A 20,882-nucleotide genomic window follows, 5' to 3' on the forward strand; every position below is an offset into this window, starting at 1 on the left:
TTGTTATTAAAACTCTCTAAAATATGTAGTTAATACATTACTAAAAGCCTGTATTTTTTATTTTATTGAATAGCTAATACTGACTCTCTTAAACAAACGATTTATAACGATAAAATGTGCTTAACCAAGCCATCCCAAGATAGGTACGAAGAGCCACCTTCTTTCAGGCAATGATTTGCCTTTTCCATCAAATTTAAGGCTCTCTCTTTGATCTCTACCCCTTCTTTCTCAACCATTAGTCTTCTAATTGTTCTTTCAACCTCACCTCTCTCAATCTCATGCTCCAATTGCAGCCCTACCTTCCAAACATCGCTCACAAATCTTGCGTTCACCATTTGATCACCGAAACATGGCGTGCAAATCATGGGGACCCCTTCACAAATGCTCTCCAATGTAGAATTCCAACCACAGTGAGTCCAAAAGGCTCCAACTGCAGGGTGGGCCAACACTTCTTTTTGCGGAGCCCATTTCACGATATGGGCTCTTTCGTACAACGCTTCTAGAAATCCGTTAGGCAATGCTTCATGCCAATCCGACTCTTGAACTAATCCGGGTCGAACCACCCACAAAAAGGGTTGGCCACTATTGGCCAACCCCCAAGCAATCTCCAAAAATTGAGCGTGATCTATCTTGGCAGCGCTCCCAAAGCTAACATAAGCAACAGATTTTTGTGCTTGAGTGTTTAGCCATGAAATGCAACTTTGGTCTGGTGATAGTAAGCTAGTTGAAGAAGAAGAGGTTGTTGGGCCGCACTTGTGAAATGGACCTAGTGAGAAAATTGGAATATTGGGGTAATATTCTTGGCGAATTGTAGCAAGTGCTTGTCCTTCAAGATCTTCAAAAGTATTGAGGATGAGTCCATGAGAAGCCTTGGTTTCATTTACCACGTTGGTTATCACTCGATAGAAATCTTCAGGGTCGCAATTGGGCATCGCTGCAGGTAGGTCTTTAACTTTGATAGGTGAAAGCTCCGTCACCAGCTCTTCTAGTCGAGAATCTAATTATTGTCAAAATAGAAAACCAAATTTAAGGTTCCTAATAAGTATTTATATTTTTCCTTTTAGTTAATGCATATTCTAAAATGCTAATTTATGAGGAGGCAAAGCAAGAAATAAAAATGCTAACCTAACTCAAATCCGCACAAATTGTCAAAATGCTAATTTGGGATCACTTCTAGAAGTGCTGAAGTGTTTTTTTGTAACCAAAAACATTTTTGGATCAATGAAGTGATTTCAGAAGAAGAATCACTTTGAAGTTTTTTTCCATGTGCTTGAGTTTTTAATAAGAAAGTTTACATGTTTGTAATAAAAGCACATATTGCATAATCTCTTAGGAACGAAGAACAAAAGTGCTACTTATAAAAAAGAATTCCAAAAGAGTCATTAGTCTTGATATGGTGTTTTCAGTCTACGTGGGTCACTAACAATGATGAGATAAAAAGACATCTGATAATAGGGTTTTGTTGGCTTGAGATTGTACCTGGTATTGGTAGGTAACCTTTTTCCTTGAGAAGTGGAAATGCAGCAAAAACAGCCAAGGAAGCGGCACCCCCTGTTCTTAACACGATCCTCGGCAGCTTAAAGCTCTCCGCAACCGATCGAGTGAAATCGAAGAGAGGATCCGAGATCAAGCATGCAACCGGGTCCTCCGAATTAACGTCGTCGGATAACAACCCGGACAAGCATTCTCTGAAAGGCTCAACACATTTAGCATTTAGAATAGAAAGAAGAACGGTGAAATCCTTGAATGAGACCTCGGTTTCTGTCAAGTCAACAGGGATTGAATGGTAGGTGAAGTTTGGGTTTAGGGTTGAAGGATTGAGGGAGTTGAAGTTGGTGTAGATGATGGCTATGGAGAAGCCTTTGGAATGCAGAACGTTGGCCAGTTCCAGCATAGGGTTTATGTGCCCTTGGAAGGGCATCGGGAAGAGGATCACTCTCCTGCCTTTGCTTTGCTCCATTTTCAATTGACAATGTTTACGTTTGCTTAGCTTTGTGTGACTTGTGAACTTATTGGTGAATACTGAGGCGGCTGAGCTTGGAAAATTCGCTCACGCATGACGCAACCCTGGAATCTTATCTTATTAATCAATATTGCTGGCTTTGTTGAAGTTCGTTTTTTCCACCGCCGGCTCCTTCTGTCGTTACGTCCTTTACGTGGTTGCTTACAGAGATACGCCAGGAATATCATTGTCAATATTTACAACTTGGGTTTTAGGCTTATTTTCTATTGAGCCCTTCACTTTGTCTATGGGCATACCCTCCTGGTATTCCTTCGCTGTCCAATAACTAAAAGTCTAAAATGATTCCAACTACCCCAAACGTACAACCACAACCAGCATGATATATACTCCCCCGTTGATCTTCCGCCACGTGTCATATTCCACAATGGTCTCTACTTTTTTTCTCTTTGAAAATCCTCTCATCGAACCAGAGATTACCGAAATTACTAAGTGTCATAATATAATTAGTTGAACACTTCCTTCTTCTCCGTCCTCCTCCTATAACATCCGGAACCACAAAACACCACCACAATTACAGAACTGCCACCGTATTCTCAATATACCCACCGCACCAAAATCAGAATCAATTAGCAGCCATGGCAAGCAATTACCAACAATTTGAACACTCACAAAATCCGAATTTAGTTAAGAGACAATAAGATTAATCCACGGTGTTTTTCTTATCAGTTATTAGGATTATCCAAGGTATTTTTCTTATCAGTTTAGGTCTATTGATCATATTTCCAGCTCAGCTTATTTCCATTTCTGGTTGATAAGTCAACCTATTTTTGTATGAATGTTTGTCATTTTCAATTACCAATTATGCCTGTGATGAAATATTTTGCTCAAAGCCTTAACTACTGATGATGTTCATCACTTTATTTATCATTTTTAGAAGCATTCAAAATTTTAATTTTTGTATTATAAATAGACACAATGCTCAAAATTTGAATTTATTTAATAAAAATAAATGAAACAATTGAGTATTACCCGCACTTGATAATGGTCACCTAATGGCAAGCTGAAAATAGATGACTAAAGGGGCCGAACTTCTGAGAACATTGAATTGCAAAAGTACAACTCAGCAACTTATATGATAAACACTCCTCTAGAAATATGAGGAATGCTTGGTTCTTTCAAGGTTGAGGAGGAACTCATCCTCAAATTCACTTAATAGCTGATTTATAAATTAAATTTATGTTTATAGTCAAAATTGTTATACTATTAATCTCTTTATAAATGCTATTTATAAAAAAAGTCAATTAAAATTAAAAGGGAATTGTTATTGGCACTCTAAAAATCTCATTCTACACTCCAAACTTTCTATATTTAGAAATAAAAATACAGAGGAGTGTAGAATGAGATTTTTGGAGTGCCAATAACACTTCCCAATTAAAATTGTTTAGTCAATTAATTGTATTAAATAGATAGTTTTTAATATTTCTACCGAATTCGTCTATTTATTTTCACACAGTACGATATATGCTCCCCGTTGATCTTCCGGCACGTGCCATATTCCACAATGGTCTCTTCTTCCCCCTGAAAATCCCCTCGTCTAACCAGAGATTAACATGTCAAATAAAATCTGGCTCCAGCCATTCACGATGATGAAACTCTTGTTCCCCTCAGGGCGTTTCCCTAAAAGATTAGGACACAAATCATCTATGGATGGTTAGCCAACTACTGAAAACCCAGTTATTCTAACAAATTCTTCTAACCCAAAATTTAAATCGTGTTCATTAACTACAAATGTCTTTTTGTTTATGTCATATCTTTTTGCAAGGCAGCCTATAAGGATATATGGACATAGACACAAGGATACGACAGGACACAACACAGAAATACAACACAACACGATACGAAGATACGAGGGGATACCATCATGTTCACGCATCATAGGGCATCAGAAACAGAGGAGTATCTGCTGATGGAGAGCTGGGGTAAAGCTATTGGAAAAGCATTTGATAGCAAGTAGAAGCATCCAAGGAACAATATGCCAGTATTTTGGATCAATTAAAAGTAGACAATGTAAGTATGTATATTGATTGAATGGATCCGGTATATGAGGCTCCAAGACAACTAATTTTTTGGTTGTTATGTAGATTGATTGGATGCGGTATATGAGGCTCCAAGACAACTTACTCCCATCTTATTAAAACCATTATTGTTTTGTTTTGTTGGTTTTCTAAAGTATATCAAATGGTCGAATGGATTGGAGATTAAGTTGAAATGTGCGAATCAGGTAGCAAGAACAAAGCTTTGCAAATCGGGTAGCAGAAGCATTATTACCCCCAACGTTAGGATACAAAGAAAATATATCAGTTTTTGTTTAAGAAGGAAAACTGATATTAGGACATGGTGTGCTGCACATGATCAATTGGCTAACTAATAATATTAGACTTAGTACAAAATCAACGTTATAAACTTATAATTGTTATAAAAGGGTTAAAGTTTGAGAGATAACCTTTTAATGGTAGGTGCAAGGTAGATGTAAAATGCCACACTAAAATTATAGCACAGGCAGATAACAAATAAAAGGCAGAGGAATAGATGATGTTACTGATATTTTTCTCTAGTTTTCTTTCTTCTTATCTTTTCTGTTACATGAAAACATATGGAGTGCTCTATTTATAGAGCAACTCCAAACTGATGCAGTTAATGCATCTTGAAATTTATGAAACTTCGTCTGACTATACAATCTCTTTCACTTTGCATGGGCATTGAAAACTTTGCCCATGCAGAAGACTTTCACAAATGAAACTGTGGGCATTCATTGCCCATGAAACTTTTCAACACTCCCCCTTGGATGCCCACATATCAACATGAGTTGCCTCGTTAAAACCTTGATTGGAAAAACCCAGTGGGAAAAAACCATAGTGAAGGAAAAAGAGTACAACTTTTCCTGGACCGTTGATATAGTGTCAAGTATGCTTATGTTGCCTCGTTAAAACCTTGATAGGAAAAACCCAGTGAGAAAGATCCATTTCGTCCAAAAGAAGATGATGAGCTGGTCCTTGGTCCAGAAGTACCATATCTGAGTGCAATAGGTGCTTTGTTGTATTTAGCACAATATACTAGACCCGATATAGCTTTTTCAGTTAATTTGTTAGCAAGGTATAGCTCTGCTCCAACAATTTGTCATTGGAAGGGTATCAAAGATGTATTGCGATACCTTCGTGGGACAACTGACATGGGTCTCTTCTACTCAAAGAACTCCACAGATGACCAGGTCCTTGTTGGATATGCAGATGCTGGCTTCCTCTCTGATCCGCATAAAGCCCGCTCACAAACTGGATATGTGTTTAAGAATGGAGATACAGCAATCTCATGGCGCTCAACCAAGCAAACATTAGTTGCTACATCTTCAAATCATTCAGAAATCGTTGCTTTACATTAAGCAAGTCGTGAATGTTCTTGGTTAAGATCAATGATCCATCATATCCGGAATTCATGTGGTCTAACTTCGAAGACAGACAATCCAACTGTCATCCATGAAGATAATGCAGCCTGTGTTGCCCAAATGAAGGAAGGATTCATCAAGGGCGATAAGACTAAACACATATCTCCAAAGTTTTTCAGTGCTCATGAGCTTCAGAAGGCTAAAGTTATTGAAGTCAGACAAATCCGTTCAAATGAAAATCTGGCAGACTTGTTCACCAAATCTTTACCAAAATGCACATTTCAGAAGTTAGTGCAAGGCATCGGATTACGTCGACTTACCAAACAGCTAAATTTGGAGAATGTAGAATCAGGGGGAGATACATATCAGGGGGAGCATCCCTGATACATGCTTGTTGTACTCTTTTTCCTTCGATTAGGATTTTTCCCACTGGGTTTTTCCTATCAAGGTTTTAATGAGGCAACATAAGCATACTTGACACTATATCAACGATCCAGGAAGAGTTGTACTCTTTTTCCTTCACTATGGTTTTTTCCCACTGGGTTTTTCCAAGCAAGGTTTTAACGAGGCAACTCATGTTGATATGTGGGCATCCAAGAGGGAGTGTTGAAAAGTCTCATGGGCAATGAATGCCCACAGTTTCATTTGTGAAAGTCTTCTGCATGGGCAAAGTTTTCAATGCCCATGCAAAGTGAAAGAGATTGTATAGTCAGACGAAGTTTCATAAATTTCAAGATGCATTAACTGCATCAGTTTGGAGTTGCTCTATAAATAGAGCACTCCATATGTTTTCATGTAACAGAAAAGATAAGAAGAAAGAAAACTAGAGAAAAATATCAGTAACATCATCTATTCCTCTGCCTTTTATTTGTTATCTGCCTGTGCTATAATTTTAGTGTGGCATTTTACATCTACCTTGCACCTACCATTAAAAGGTTATCTCTCAAACTTTAACCCTTTTATAACACGCACAACTAAATCCAAATGAAATCATTCAGGAAGAGAAAATGAATGATACATCCACAATTCATAATTCTGGACTTCCAGAAAAAGAAAATGTCCTTGATGAGACATCTGTCCCTGAAGAGACAGAAGTACATGAAAGCAAAGAAATCTCCATAAATTATGCATGTACAAATGAATTGTGGGATCGGAATGAAATAATCATCGATGATATGTTTGCATTTGCAGTAGCCACTGAAATCATCTTAAGTGATGATATTGAGCCCCGTTCTGTTGATGAATGCAAACAGAGACAGGATTGGCCTAAGTGGAAAGATGCAATCCAGGCAGAATTAAATTCCTTGGAAAAGCGGAATGTTTTTGGACCAGTAGTCCAAACCCCGCCTAGTGTAAACCCCGTGGGGTTACAAATGGGTATTCACAAGGAAACGCAATGAGAAAAACAAGATCGCAAGATACAAAGCACGACTCGTTGCACAAGGTTATCTCTCAAACTTTAACCCTTTTATAACAATAATGCATCAGTTATGATTTCCAACAAAAACTGATATTAGGAATTATATTAAAGTAACCAATAAAGAGTGTTTTAGTTAAGATTTTATTTTATACGACCCTTGTTATTAAAACTCTCTAAAATATGTAGTTAATACATTACTAAAAGCCTTTATTTTTTATTTTATTGAATAGCTAATACTGACTCTCTTAAACAAACGATTTATAACGATAAAATGTGCTTAACCAAGCCATCCAAAGATAGGTACGAAGAGCCACCTTCTTTCAGGCAATGATTTGCCTTTTCCATCAAATTTAAGGCTCTCTCTTTGATCTCTACCCCTTCTTTCTCAACCATTAGTCTTCTAATTGTTCTTTCAACCTCACCTCTCTCAATCCCATGCTCCAATTGCAGCCCTACCTTCCAAACATCACTCACAAATCTTGCATTCACCATTTGATCACCGAAACATGGCGTGCAAATCATGGGGATCCCTTCACAAATGCTCTCCAATGTAGAATTCCAACCACAGTGAGTCCAAAAGGCTCCAACTGCAGGGTGGGCCAACACTTCTTTTTGCGGAGCCCATTTCACGATATGGGCTCTTTCATACAATGCTTCTAGAAATCCGTTAGGCAATATTTTATGCCAGTCCGACTCTTTAACTAATCCGGGTCGAACCACCCACAAAAAAGGTTGGCCACTATTGGCCAACCCCCAAGCAATCTCCAAAAATTGAGCGTGATCTATCTTGGCAACGCTCCCAAAGCTAACATAAGCAACAGATTTTTGCGCTTGAGTGTTTAGCCATGAAATGCAACTTTGGTCTGGTGATAGTAAGCTAGTTGAAGAAGAAGAGGTTGTTGGGCCGCACTTGTGAAATGGTCCTAGTGAGAAAATTGGAATATTGGGGTAATATTCTTGGCGAATTGTGGCAAGTGCTTGTCCTTCAAGATCTTCAAAAGTATTGAAGATGAGTCCATGAGAAGCCTTGGTTTCATTTACCATGTTGGTTATCACTCGATAGAAATCTTCAGGGTCGCAATTGGGCATCGCTGCAGGTAGGTCTTTAACTTTGATAGGTGAAAGCTCCGTCACCAGCTCTTCTAGTCGAGAATCTAATTATTGTCAAAATAGAAAACCAAATTTAAGGTTCCTAATTATATTTTTCCTTTTAGTTAATGCATATTCTAAAATGCTAATTTATGAGGAGGCAGAGCAAGAAATAAAAATGCTAACTTAACTCAAATCCGCACAAATTGTCAAAATGCTAATTTGGGATCGCTTCTAGAAGTGCTGAAGTGTTTTTTGTAACCAAAAACATTTTTGGATCAATGAAGTGATTTCAGAAGAAGAATCACTTTGAATTTTTTTTCCATGTGCTCGAGTTTTTAATAAGAAAGTTTACATGTTTGTAATAAAAGCACATATTGCATAATCTCTTACGAACGAAGAACAAAAGTGCTACTTATAAAAACGAATTCCAAAAGAGTCATTAGTCTTGATGTGGTGTTTTCAGTCTACGTGGGTCACTAACAATGATGATAGGGTTTTGTTGGCTTGAGATTGTACCTGTTATTGGTAGGTAACCTTTTTCCTTGAGAAGTGGAAATGCAGCAAAAACAGCCAAGGAAGCGGCACCCCCTGTTCTTAACACGATCCTCGGCAGCTTAAAGCTCTCCGCAACCGATCGACTGAAATCGAAGAGAGGATCCGAGATCAAGCATGCAACGGGATCCTTCAAATTAACGTCGTCGGATAACAACCCGGACAAGCATTCTCTGAAAGGCTCAACACATTTAGCATTTAGAATAGAAAGACGAAGGGTGGGATCCTTGATGGAGGCCTCGTTTTCTGTCAAGTCAACAGGGATTGAATGGTAGGTGAAGTTTGGGTTTAGGGTTGGAGGATTGAGGGAGTTGAAGTTGGTGTAGATGATGGCTATGGAGAAGCCTTTGGAATGCAGAACGTTGGCCAGTTCCAGCATAGGGTTTATGTGCCCTTGGAAGGGCATCGGGAAGAGGATCACTCTCCTGCCTTTGCTTTGCTCCATTTTCAATTGACAATGTTTACGTTTGCTTAGCTTTGTGTGACTTGTGAACTTATTGGTGAATACTGAGGCAGCTGAGCTTGGAAAATTCGCTCACGCATGACGCAACCCTGCAATCTTATCTTATTGATGGCTGTTTTTTTCGGTCAATATTGCTGGCTTTGTTGAAGTTCGTTTTTTCCACCACCGGCTCCTTCTGTCGTTACGTCCTTTGTGTGGTTGCTTACAGAGATACGCCAGGAATATTATTGTCCATATTTACAAATTGGGTTTTAGGCTTATTTTCTATTGAGCCCTTCACTTTGTCTATGGGCATACCCTCCTGGTATTCATTCGCGGTCCAATAACTAAAATGATTCAACTACCCCAAACGTACAACCACAACCAGCATGATATATGCTCCCCTGTTGATCTTCTGCCACGTGTCATATTCCACAATGGTCTCTACTCTTCTTCTTTTTGAAAATCCTGTCATCGAACCAGATATTACCGAGATTACTAAGTGTCATAATATAATTATTTGAACACTTCCTTCTCCTCCGTCCTCCTCATATAATATCCGGAACCACAAAACACCACGACAATGACAGAACTGCCACCGTATTCTCAATATACCCAGCGCACCAAAATCAGAATCAATTAGCAGCCATGGTAAGCAATTACCAACAATTTGAACACTCACAAAATCCGAATTTAGTTAAGAAATAATAAGATTAATCCAAGGTGTTTTTCTTATCGGTTATTAGGATTATCCAAGGTATTTTTCTTATCAGTTTAGGTCTATTGATCATATTTCCAGCTCAGCTTATTTCCATTTCTGGTTGATAAGTCAACCTATTTTTGTATGAATGCTTGTCATTTTCAATTACCAATTATGCCTGTGATGAAATATTTTGCTCAAAGCCCTCAAGTATTGATGATATTCATCACCTTATTTATCATTTTTAGAAACGTTCAAAATTTTAATTTTTGTGTTATAAATAGACACAAAGCTCAAAATTTAAACTTATTTAATAAAAATAAATGAAACAATTGAGTATTACCCGCACTTGATAATGGTGGGCAGATGTACACCTAATGGCAAGCTGAAAATGGATGACGGAAGGAGCCGAACTTCTGAGAACATTTCATTGCAAAAGTACAACTCAGCAACTTATATGATAAACGCTCCTCTAGAAATATGAGGAATGCTTGGTTCTTTCAAGGTTGAGGAGGAACTCATCCTCAAATTCACTTAATAGCCGATTTATAAATTAAATTTATGTTTATAGTCAAAATTGTTATACTATAAATCTCTCTATAAATGCTATTTATAAAAAAATCAATTAAATTAAAATTGTTTAGTCAATTAATTCTGTTAAATAGATAGATAGTTTTTAATATTTCTACCAAATTCGTCCACTTATTTTCACACAGTTCGATGACTCAACAAACTCATATTTTGATGATTTTTTGCAAAAATAATTTTACAAAATACATTATAATATGAATCATTTTAATTATAAGCATGAATTTCCGTAAACCAGTCCCCGTAATAAATTGAAAAGAGACTCCTCGTTCATTAACGAGCCAAATTAATTCCTAGGAACATATAGGACATAGAAGTCAATTCATCATATATGTCCTACATCACAGATGATGGACCACCACTTTCTTTAAACACAACGAGACAGATGCATCATGATAGTTCATGACATAATACATGATCCATGAAAGGAGTTTAAAAACAACATATGGGTTTTAGTTTAAAAAACAAACGATTTATAATGATAAAATGTGATTAACCAAGCCATCCAAAAATTGGTACGAAGAGCCACCTTCTTTGAGGCAAAGATTTGCCTTTTCCATTAACTTTAGGGCTCTCTCTTTGATCTCTTCCCCTTCTTTCTCAACCATCAGTTTTCTAATTGTTCTTTCAGCCTCACCCCTCTCAATCCCATGCTCTAACTGCAGCCCTACCTTCTAAACATCACTCACATTTCTTGCATTCACCATTTGTTGACTAAAAAATGGCGTGCAGATCATAGGGATCCTCTCACTAATGCTCTCTATTGTAGAATTCCAACCATTGTGAGTCCAAAAGGCTCCGACTACCGGGTGGGCCAGCACTTGTTTTTGTAAAGCCCATTTCACAATGTAAGCTCTTCCGTTCAACGATTCTAAAAACTCGTTAGGCAACACTCTAAGCCAATCCAACTCTTGAATTAATTCGGGTCGAACCACCGACAAAAAGGATTGGCCACTGTTGGCCAACCCCCAAGCAATCTCCAAAAATTGAGCTTGATCTATCTGGGCAACGCTGCCAAAGCTAACATAAGCAACAGATTTTGGCGCTTGAGTGTTCAGCCATGAAATGCAACTCTGGTCATGTGTCAATGAACTACTTGAAGAGGATACTTTACGGCAACACTTGTGAAATGGACCTATTGGGAAAATGGAAACAATGGGCAGGTGTGCTTGGCGGATCGTGTCTAGAGCATGTCCTTCAAGATCTTCAAGTGTATTTAAGATGAGTCCATAAGAAGACTTTGGTTCATTTGCCACGTCGACGACCAGTTGATAAAGTTTCTCAGAATCGCATGCAATTGGGACTCGTTGGCAGGTCTTTAACTTTGATAGGTGACAATTCTGTCACTAGATCTTCTAGTCGAGAATCTAATCATTGCCAAGATAATAGAAAGCCAAATGTAAGTTGTTCAAGTATTTGTACATTCACTCGTGTTTATAACACGTGAATAAGTAATACTATGTAACAATGGTGAGTAAAAAGGCACTTTGAAATATTAGGCTTTGTCGGATTAATTATTCCGGTAAAACTAAATGCACTATCTGTGTGGAATAATCAGTAGGAACAAGTATCAATGCCGTAAACTTTTACCAACCTCATTATATGCCACTGATATAAGTATAGAGCTATTTTCTTGTAACCAACATAGAAAGAAAGAAGCATATATCCGATGTACCTTGTATTGGAAAGTATCCTTTTTCTTTGAGAAGAGTAAACGCAGCATAAAAAACCAAGGTAGTGGCGCACACGGTCTCTAACATGATCCTCGGAAGCTTAAAGCTTTCCGCAAGGGATCGAGTGAAGTGAAAGTTAGGTATCGGAGATCAAGCAAGCAACCGGGTCCTCTGAATTAACATCATCCGATAACAATCCAGCCAGGCATACTTTGAAAGGCTCGACACATTTAGCATTGAGACAAGAAAGAATAACGTTGACATCCTTCGTGGTCACCTCGGTTTCGGACGAGTCAACAGGGATTGAATTGTGAGTAAAGTTTGGGTTTCGGGTTGAAGGGTTGAGGGAGTTGAAGCGGGTGTAAATAATGGTTCTTGAGAAGCCTTTGGAGTGTAGAACGTCGGCCAATTCTAGCATAGAATTTATGATGCTTTGAAACTGCAGCGGGAAGAGGATCACTCTCCTGCCTTTGCTTTGCTCCATTTTTGATCGAGAATGTTTGACTTGTCAGCTTATGAATTTCATATATGCACTATTATTATAGGGTCAGTGGAAGCTCTGTTTTTTACGCTCAGGCCACATGTTTCACGAAAAGTAAGAAAAAGAAAAAAAGACTCCCGTTCCACGACTGTTGACTTTGTAATAAGGAGTGCAATTTAATTAAGTTAGGCATTTTAGATTAAGTAGTTTTGTGATTGACATTACTTTTCATTTTGTACCTTGAAATTTAAAATTGATATAACATGTTTTTGAGTTTATACACAGTCGATCATTCTGGTCATTCTATAAAAAAATCTCAATCAAAGAAAGATTAAAATGACAAAAATACTCTCAATTAAATAAATAATTGACCAAAGTGATTTGACAAAATTTGAGGACACTTTTGTCATTTTACCTTATTGAAAGAAGATTTTTCACAGAATGACCAAAATGATTGACGATAAACAAACTCAATAACTAGTTCTATCAATTTTAAATATCAGAGACCAAAATAAAGGAGTTATGCCAATATATGGTACCAATTTGATTAAAAAACCATTATGTTGTTAGCACGTTTGATTATCCAATATTAATACTGACAACCACGTCACACGATTATGATTTATATTGCTAATGTCAGCTTACTTAAAAATAATAGACATTCATTATTTTATGACAATTGGAGACTTAGATCATAGATTTAAACATTTATATAATTAAAAATAATAAGAGATCGTGATCTAAATTCAACTATGAAAGATGGATGTATATATAATAGGTTTATGACAGTTCGCAAGAGATAAGAGAATGAGATGCGTTTGTTGGGAGACATCTTCTCAGATGGGTGCTTTACTCTCTGGCGTTTTTTCATCACTTCAGACTTCATCTTTTGATAATTAATTATATATTAATTTATCAATTAATTAGCATACGCCAAAGCTCAAAACTCAAGCATGGCCAGAACCATCTAGTCCCGGGCCCATCTTGACCATTGTGTAAGAAATTTCTAACGATCTTAAGCTTGCAGTTGTAGAAACATGAGACATAAGGAAGAAAATGAATTGTCCTCATGAAGAAGTTGAGTTGAAGATGAGGTTTTAAAATCGACTTTATTTCTAAAGCAACCTAATCAACTATTATTTGCGGCCCTCCTCTCTGTACTTTTTCTGTCAAACAATTCTTTTTATTCTCTTTATTAAATTTAATGGATCTTTCAATTTTGTGAAAAATTCTGTCTCTACCATTGAACCCAAGGTTTGAGCCCAATATTACTCTCTAAGGTTCATCACTTCAATCACTTTCTAATAGGAACAAAGTCTTATAAAGTAAGAAAACCTTTGATGACCAATGTGGAGCAAAGTAGAATGAAGATTTCTACTCAAAAATTTCCAACAGTTTGTTTGCAAAGGTGGCGGATTCGATTGCTAAGCCCAGTAGTTTACCAGTATGTACATTACTCGTGAGCATGTTTATTAGTATGCATAAATTTTTTACTCGAGGTTATGTATTTGATCATGAATCGTGTTTTGTATAGAGAAAAAGATAATCAACCATTTGTAAGCGGGCAAGAGGAAAAAAAAATGGAAGAATTCTGAAGAACATGATAAAGATGATGGATTACCATTTTCAAAAACAAACGATTTATAAGGATAAAATATGATTAACCAAGTCATCTAAAGATTGGTATGAAGAGCCACCTTCTTTGAGGGAAAGATTTGCCTTTTCCATCAACTTTAAGGCTCTCTCTTTGATCTCTTCCCCTTCTTTCTCAACCATCAGTCTTCTAATTGTTCTTTCAACCTCACCTCTCTCAATCCCATGCTCCAACTGCAACCCTACCTTCCAAACATCGCTCACAAATCTTGCATCCACCATTTGATCACTGAAATATGGCGTACAAATCATAGGTATGCCTTCACAAATGCTCTCCAATGTAGAATTCCAACCACAATGAGTCCAAAAGGCTCCGACTGCTGGGTGGGCCAACACTTCTTTTTGTGGAGCCCATTTCACGACATGAGCTCTTTCGTTCAACGCTTCTAAAAATCCATTCGGCAAGGCTTGATCATGCAACTCTGACTGTTGAACTAATCCGGGTCGAACCACCCACAAAAAGGGTTGGCCACTGTTGGCTAACCCCCAAGCAATCTCCAAAAATTGAGCGTGATCAATCCTTGCAGCGCTCCCAAAGCTAACATAAGCAACAGATTTTGGCGCTTGAGTGTTTAGCCATGAAATGCTACTTTGGTCTTGTGATTGTAAGCTAGTTGAAGAAGAAGAGGTTGTAGGGCCGCACTTGTGAAATGGACCTAGTGAGAAAATTGGAATATTGGGGTAATATTCTTGGCGAATTGTGGCAAGTGCTTGTCCCTCAAGCTCTTCAAACGTATTGAAGATGAGTCCATGAGAAGACTTGGGTTCATTTGTCATGTTGGTTATCAGTTGATAGAAATCTTCAGGGTCGCAATTGGGCATCATTGGTAGATCCTTAACTTTGATAGGTGAAAACTCCGTCACTGGCTCTTCTAGTCGAGAATCTAATTGTCAAAATAAAAAGCCAAATATAAGGTTCCTAGTAAGTATATATATTTTTCCTTTTAATGCATATCCTAAAATGCTAATTTATGAGGAGGTGGAGCAAGGAATAAAAATGCTAACCTGGCTATGAAGAAGAATCACTTTGAAGTTTTTTTTTCCTAAGAAGCACCTGAGTTTTTAATAATGTTTTGACATGTTTATAATAAAAGTACATATTGCATAATCTCTTACGGACAAAGAAAAAAAGTGCTACGTATAGAAAGAATTTAAAACGAGTCATTAGTTTCGCTGTGGTGTTTTCAATCTACTCATTTGTTGGCTTGAGATTGTACCTGATATTGGTAGGTAACCCTTTTCCTTGAGAAGTGGAAATGCAGCATAAACAGCGAAGGAAGCTGCACCCCCTGTTCTTAACACGATCCTCGGCAGCTTAAAGCTTTCTGCAACCGATCGAGTGAAGTTGAAGAGAGGATCCGAGATCAAGCATGCAATGGGGTCCTCCGAATTAACGTCGTCGGATAACAACCCGGACAAGCATTCTCTGAAAGGCTCAACACATTTAGCATTTAGAATAGAAAGAAGAACGGTGAAATCCTTGGATGAGACCTCGGTTTCTGTCAAGTCAACAGGGATTGAATGGTAGGTGAAGTATGGGTTTCGGGTTGAAGGACTGAGGGAGTTGAAGCTGGTGTGGAGGATGGCTATGGAGAAGCCTTTGGAATGCAGAATGTTGGCCAGTTCTAGCATAGGGTTTATGTGCCCTTGGAAGGGCAGTGGGAAGAGGATGACTCTCCTGCCTTTGCTTTGCTCCATTTTTGAATCGACAATCATTTAGCTTGTGACTTGTGAACTTATTGGTGAATGCTGAGGCGGCTGAGCGTGAGATTGGGAAAATATAAAATATGGGAATTTTGCTCACGCATGACGCAACCCTGGAAACTGCAGGCTGGAATCTTATCTTATTGATCGCTCTGTTGATGCTGTTTTTTCCCTAAATCCCGCGTGCCCACCACCTGCTCCTTTTGTCGTTACCTCTTTTGTGTTATTGCTTACAAAGATACACAAGGAATATCATTGTCTCTATTTACCAATTGGGTTTTGGGCTTATTTTTCTACTGGGAACAATTTGAACACACACAAAAAAAATCCGAATTAAGTTTTAATTAGATTAATCCAATGTGTTTTTCTCATCGATTGTTAAGATTTTTCCAATGTGTTTTTCTTATCAGTTTAGGTCTATTGACCATATTTTTACAAGGCAACCTATCAAGATATTGTCATTCCTATACTTCTCTTTTGAGTTTGCTAATTCATAAAATAAAATTGCGTGAAAAATGGTACAAACTTACTTTCTCACATTGAGTGACCATTTTCTTGTTATGGTAAATGGGAAAACTCTATTACTAAGTTTTGATTAAGAATTCCTTTTTCCTTTACTGCAAATATGGATCTTTACATTGGAACACTTGAAAACCAATCGGAGTTTACTTCTCAGACAAAGCATCAGAAAATATTCAGAGGAGTTTTTGCTGATGGAGAGCTAGGGTAAAGCTAGTGGAAAAGCACATAACGAGTAGGAGTATCCAAAGGAACAATATGCCAGTATTTTTTTTTTTTAACAAACAATACGCCAAGGGGAACGGGTATGCTTAGCCTCATAATAGTCTAGTAATAAGGTGGCTTAAATTCGCCTTTACCGAAAATTAAACCTAAGACCTATCACTTACAAGTGAAAAAGAATACAACTAAATCGTAATACTAAATGATAATATACCAATATTTTGAATCAATTAAAAGTAGACAATTTAAGTATGATGACTGTTATGTGTATATTTATTGATTGGATGCATTCGATGTGACGAAGAAACCCTCATTTTGTTGTTGTTATGGAGATTGATTTCATGCCCTATTGGAGGCTCCAAGACACCTTTCTCCCATGTATTATTCCAAAAAAAGAAAGAAAGAAAAAATGACATCGTTTTTTTTTTCCTTTTCTTTTTTTGGTTTTCTAACTTGGATCAAATGGTGGAGTGGGTTGAAGATTAAATTGAAACGTGCGGTCTGGATGGTAAGAACAAGGCTTTGCAGATTTGACTTCTAATGTTCGATTTGGGTCCGTAGGGATGGGCTGGTCTGGTAGTTGGACCTTATAATTTCTCCAAATGTTGGGTGTAGGACATTGCCGGCCCTAACCAAGGGCAACTAGGGTGACCACTTGGGGCTCCAAGAACTTGTTGGAAATTTTAGAGATACGGATGCTACTTGTCTTATAACAATTAATGTATTAGTATATGATAATTTTCATTGCTATAATTAGACCCAAAAAAAAAAAACTTACAAAATTATAGAAAATACTTATCTTTTAGAGTATAGAAACCGCTCTTCGCTGATGCTTCATTACAACATTGTAGTTTTAGGCGTGTGATAAGTAGATATTATACTATATATTTTACCCTAATCTTATTAATTTATTGGTTATTTTGGAGTGATTCAAATTGGAAGAGGTTCGTGAGTCTTTCAAGATGATTTATCAAAGTTTCAGCTTTTTCTATTTAGCTGTTTGACCGTGGCAATGAAATAAAAGCTTAGCGCGCAGCTTTCCTAGATTGACGTTTCTGGACATTTTGGGTATTTTGGAGGTCAAGGTGGCATATTTTGAGGAACATTTATTCTGAGGATTTATAGGGGATGTCTTCAACTTTCAAAAGAGACCTTTTGGGATCGAGTTGACTTGGTAAGTCAAAAGTCTGATTTTCTTAGAAATCCAAATTTTAATTCAAATAGGAAACCTTTTATTTTCTGGTTTATTATTTTATTATGTTTCCTAGTTTTACTCTAAGACCTTTTAGGGCTTTATTTTGTAGTAGGTTAATAAAGATATTTAGCCATTAGGGTTTTGGAGAGAGAGAGGAAGAGACACATTACTTAGCTTTTGACGATTCAAGTTTATTTTCAAGGTGTTTTCTATCATTGTTTTTAATAATATTTTGCTTTATGATTGTTCATAAGTAATTTCTTTTGCTAGGGCGAAGCCTTAAGCCTTAACAAGAATATGTAATTTCTTTTCAATTTACTTATGATATTATGCATGCATGTTTTGAATTATTAATCACCGTTTTAAACTATCTAAGTGTCTTAGTGATTCGCGACCATTAGGATATTTAGAAAAGTAATTCGATGCAATTTTGGTCAGAAGGTTCCCTAAAATTGTTGTTGGCTTCTTGTGTTTAATAATTGTAATTTCACTTAGGATGAGCACTACATCTTAAGGGTTGCATGGTTTTTCAAAGGGTTTTCATAAAACTTAATGAGTCTTTCATGTTCATATTTGATCCGAACGTCCGGACGAGTTGTATGTTAGATATACGTTCTATGTTGGAGGTTCCAAGTAGGATACATATTAGGAAAACCTAACCTTCGAAATATGCAGGCATAAGCAATTGGAAGAATTATGTATGATTGTTAAGGTGACAGCGGAACCCTAATGTTTCTTTAAATTGGTTGTTAGTTGATTTCTCTTTATTATTATTATTTATTAAATTCGTTTTTATTATTTTAAATTCTAAAATCAACATTTTTCAAACTTTGTTTTAAATAATTAATTAAAAATTGGTTTTAAACACAAATTATTCATTCAATCCATGTGGAAAACGACGTTGCTTGAGTCGTTTATATTACAACTACCTTGGTCTCTTACAAGTATTTTTAAGTGTTTTTATCCCTATTTATACAGGTGGTAAAAATCATATCAACGTGTTAGACATTGCCTTTAAGAGTTGATTTCTCCCATCGGAGACAATGTCTTGGTATAGCAGATTATAGCACCCTTATAAGTGTTTACTTGCTATATTCAGGTCAGGTGAACATCTTCATTTTTCCTTTTAGTGTAAATTTCTAAACATATATATATATATATATATATACATATACATATATATGCATATGGAATTGCTTTGGTACTCCAAAATTCTCATTTTGCACTTGAAACTTTCTATATCTAGAAAGAAAGATACACTTGTCAACAGTGCATAATGAAATTTTTGAAGTCCAATAACAGTGTGTGTGTGTGTGTATGCAAAGGGATCCCCATTTTTTTCAAAAAATGGGTATTAGGTATAGGGCTTACCCCATATCGAACTTCAACGATCTGAACCGTCTATTTTGTAAGTCTCAATTCATAGATCATCCTTGGAAAAATTGAATTCAATCGAAAATCATTTGCCTATTTAATTATCAAGATAAAATTTCATTATTTCTTATATAACAAAGTATTCGTTAATTTAACCCAATTAAATGTCTTAAACATTTCCAATTTGGCTAATATTTTATAAGGATGATTTATGAGGTGCAACTTGAAAAATAAACAGTTTGGATTGTTAAAGTTCGATGTAGTGTGGATCCCATAACTAATCCTCATTTTTATTAAAAAAAAAATTGGGGATCCATTTCCTTAAAAATTTCCTATATATATATATATATATATATAAAGGGTAATGCTAGGAAGATTAAATTTTTAAACTAAATTTTGAAACTAAATGATGTGTTACCAAGAAGAAATAAGCACATTAAACAACATTGAAGTAATAATCCACTCATCAACAACCACATCATTTAGTTTACAAAATTTTATTTAAAAATTTAGTCTCACTAACATTACTCATATATGAAACTATCACAAGGAGACATTGGCCAATGAATGAGAACTCGAAGAGCATATTATTATACAATAAATTTCTAAACATATTACCCCCAACGTTAGGATATAAGGAAAATATCAGTTTTTGTTTAAGAAGGAAAACTGATATTAGGACATGGTATGGTGCACATGATCGATAGACTAACAATATTAGACTATGTAGTATAAAACCAACGTTATAATGCATCAGTTTTGATTTCCAGTAAAACTGAAATTAGGAATGAGATTAAAATGATCAATAGTCACATAGTACTACAGTCTAGTGATATTCTTTTTCACTTATAAGTGAGAGATCTTAGATTTGATTCTCGCAAAAGATGATTTGAACCACATTATTGCTAACACATTATGAGGCTAAGCTCTCCCTTTTACTCTTAATGTAGATGATAACATTTGTTCAAAAAAAAAAAAATTATAATGATTAGATTGTTACGAAGAGCCACCTTATTTGAGGCAATGATTTGCCTTCTCCATCAACTTTTAAGGCTCTCTCCTTGATCTCTTCCCCTTCTTTCTCAACCATCAGTCTTCTATTTGTTCTTTCAACCTCACCTCTCTCTCTCAATCCCATGCTCCAACTGCACCTCCCTTGAAAGTTGGCTCTTCCTTTAATTGTTATTTACTATTCTAAGTTTTATTTTCAAGTTTAAATAAAGTGTACTTGAGATAGGTCGACAGGGATTGAATGGTAAGTGAAGTGTGGGTTTAGGGTTGAAGGGTTGAGGTGGCTGAAGCGGGTGTGAATAATGAATAATAGTTATGGAGAAGCTTTTGGAGTGTAGAACGTTGGCCAGTGTAAGATAGAAGTGATGTGGCCTTGAAACGGCAGTGGGAAGAGGATCACTCTCCTGCCTTTGCTGTGCTCCATTATTGTATCGAGAATGTTAGCGTTTTCTTAGCTCTCCTGCCTTTTCCGTGACGCATCTATTGTGGTTATTTTAGAAGTGCTTAGGACTGTAGGTGAGTGAAATTAACTAATATTATGGCTAACGATTTTGCAATTTTTTGTTACCCAATCATCATGGAGTGAAGGTGATAAAGCGTGATTTTATACTTTGTGGATATAACATGAATTTATAAATGTGTTTGTTATCTTGTAATCATAAGATTTTATGAAATGATATATCTATGAATATTTGAAGTAAGTGCAAACTGAAAGGGCTAATAAAGGACTGCTGTCATAGTATTACGGGGTTAAAAGACATCGAGCCTGCACCTATAACAATATGGTATATGGTGGTCGTGCTTTGTTAATCTGTATTGTCGACCATTACTATTTAGTGATTGTGCTTGGTAGA

General features: G+C 36.5%; 3 protein-coding genes and 1 pseudogene across 3 annotated transcripts; all 4 read right to left on the reverse strand.

Annotated features, from left to right (window-relative positions):
* Positions 1-37: 37 nt before the first annotated feature.
* On the reverse strand, positions 38-2,150 carry LOC137720655 (UDP-glycosyltransferase 76F1-like). Its single transcript, XM_088694437.1, has 2 exons — positions 1,480-2,150; positions 38-997 (listed from the first exon to the last, which is right to left on the reverse strand). Exons 1-2 carry the CDS (start codon positions 1,958-1,960, stop codon positions 102-104), a joined length of 1,377 nt encoding a protein of 458 aa, XP_088550563.1. The 5' UTR covers positions 1,961-2,150; the 3' UTR covers positions 38-101.
* Positions 2,151-7,016: 4,866 nt separating this feature from the next.
* On the reverse strand, positions 7,017-8,996 carry LOC137720654 (UDP-glycosyltransferase 76F1-like). Its single transcript, XM_068459742.2, has 2 exons — positions 8,431-8,996; positions 7,017-7,976 (listed from the first exon to the last, which is right to left on the reverse strand). Exons 1-2 carry the CDS (start codon positions 8,909-8,911, stop codon positions 7,081-7,083), a joined length of 1,377 nt encoding a protein of 458 aa, XP_068315843.2. The 5' UTR covers positions 8,912-8,996; the 3' UTR covers positions 7,017-7,080.
* A 1,567-nt stretch (positions 8,997-10,563) lies between these two features.
* Positions 10,564-12,368, reverse strand: LOC137719624 (UDP-glycosyltransferase 76B1-like; annotated as a pseudogene).
* Positions 12,369-13,928: 1,560 nt separating this feature from the next.
* Positions 13,929-15,821, reverse strand: LOC137721370 (UDP-glycosyltransferase 76F1-like). Its single transcript, XM_068460463.2, has 2 exons — positions 15,221-15,821; positions 13,929-14,887 (listed from the first exon to the last, which is right to left on the reverse strand). The coding sequence occupies exons 1-2, from the start codon at positions 15,717-15,719 to the stop codon at positions 13,992-13,994; spliced, it is 1,395 nt and encodes a 464-aa protein (XP_068316564.2). The 5' UTR covers positions 15,720-15,821; the 3' UTR covers positions 13,929-13,991.
* Between the last annotated feature and the right edge of the window lie 5,061 nt (positions 15,822-20,882).

This window comes from Pyrus communis, chromosome 1, assembly GCF_041283825.1.
Source record: "Pyrus communis isolate YQ-2024b chromosome 1, ASM4128382v1, whole genome shotgun sequence".
NCBI classification, from domain to species: Eukaryota; Viridiplantae; Streptophyta; class Magnoliopsida; order Rosales; family Rosaceae; genus Pyrus; species Pyrus communis.

Coding starts and splice junctions, on each gene's coding strand:
- LOC137720655 (XM_088694437.1), bottom strand. CDS start 1,960: ATGGAGCAAAGCAAAGGCAGGAGAGTGATCCTCTTCCCGATGCCCTTC. Junction 998..1,479: donor AGGTTACCTACCAATACCAG/GTACAATCTCAA, acceptor GACAATAATTAG/ATTCTCGACTAGAAGAGCTG.
- LOC137721370 (XM_068460463.2), bottom strand. CDS start 15,719: ATGATTGTCGATTCAAAAATGGAGCAAAGCAAAGGCAGGAGAGTCATC. Junction 14,888..15,220: donor GGGTTACCTACCAATATCAG/GTACAATCTCAA, acceptor TTTGACAATTAG/ATTCTCGACTAGAAGAGCCA.
- LOC137720654 (XM_068459742.2), bottom strand. CDS start 8,911: ATGGAGCAAAGCAAAGGCAGGAGAGTGATCCTCTTCCCGATGCCCTTC. Junction 7,977..8,430: donor AGGTTACCTACCAATAACAG/GTACAATCTCAA, acceptor GACAATAATTAG/ATTCTCGACTAGAAGAGCTG.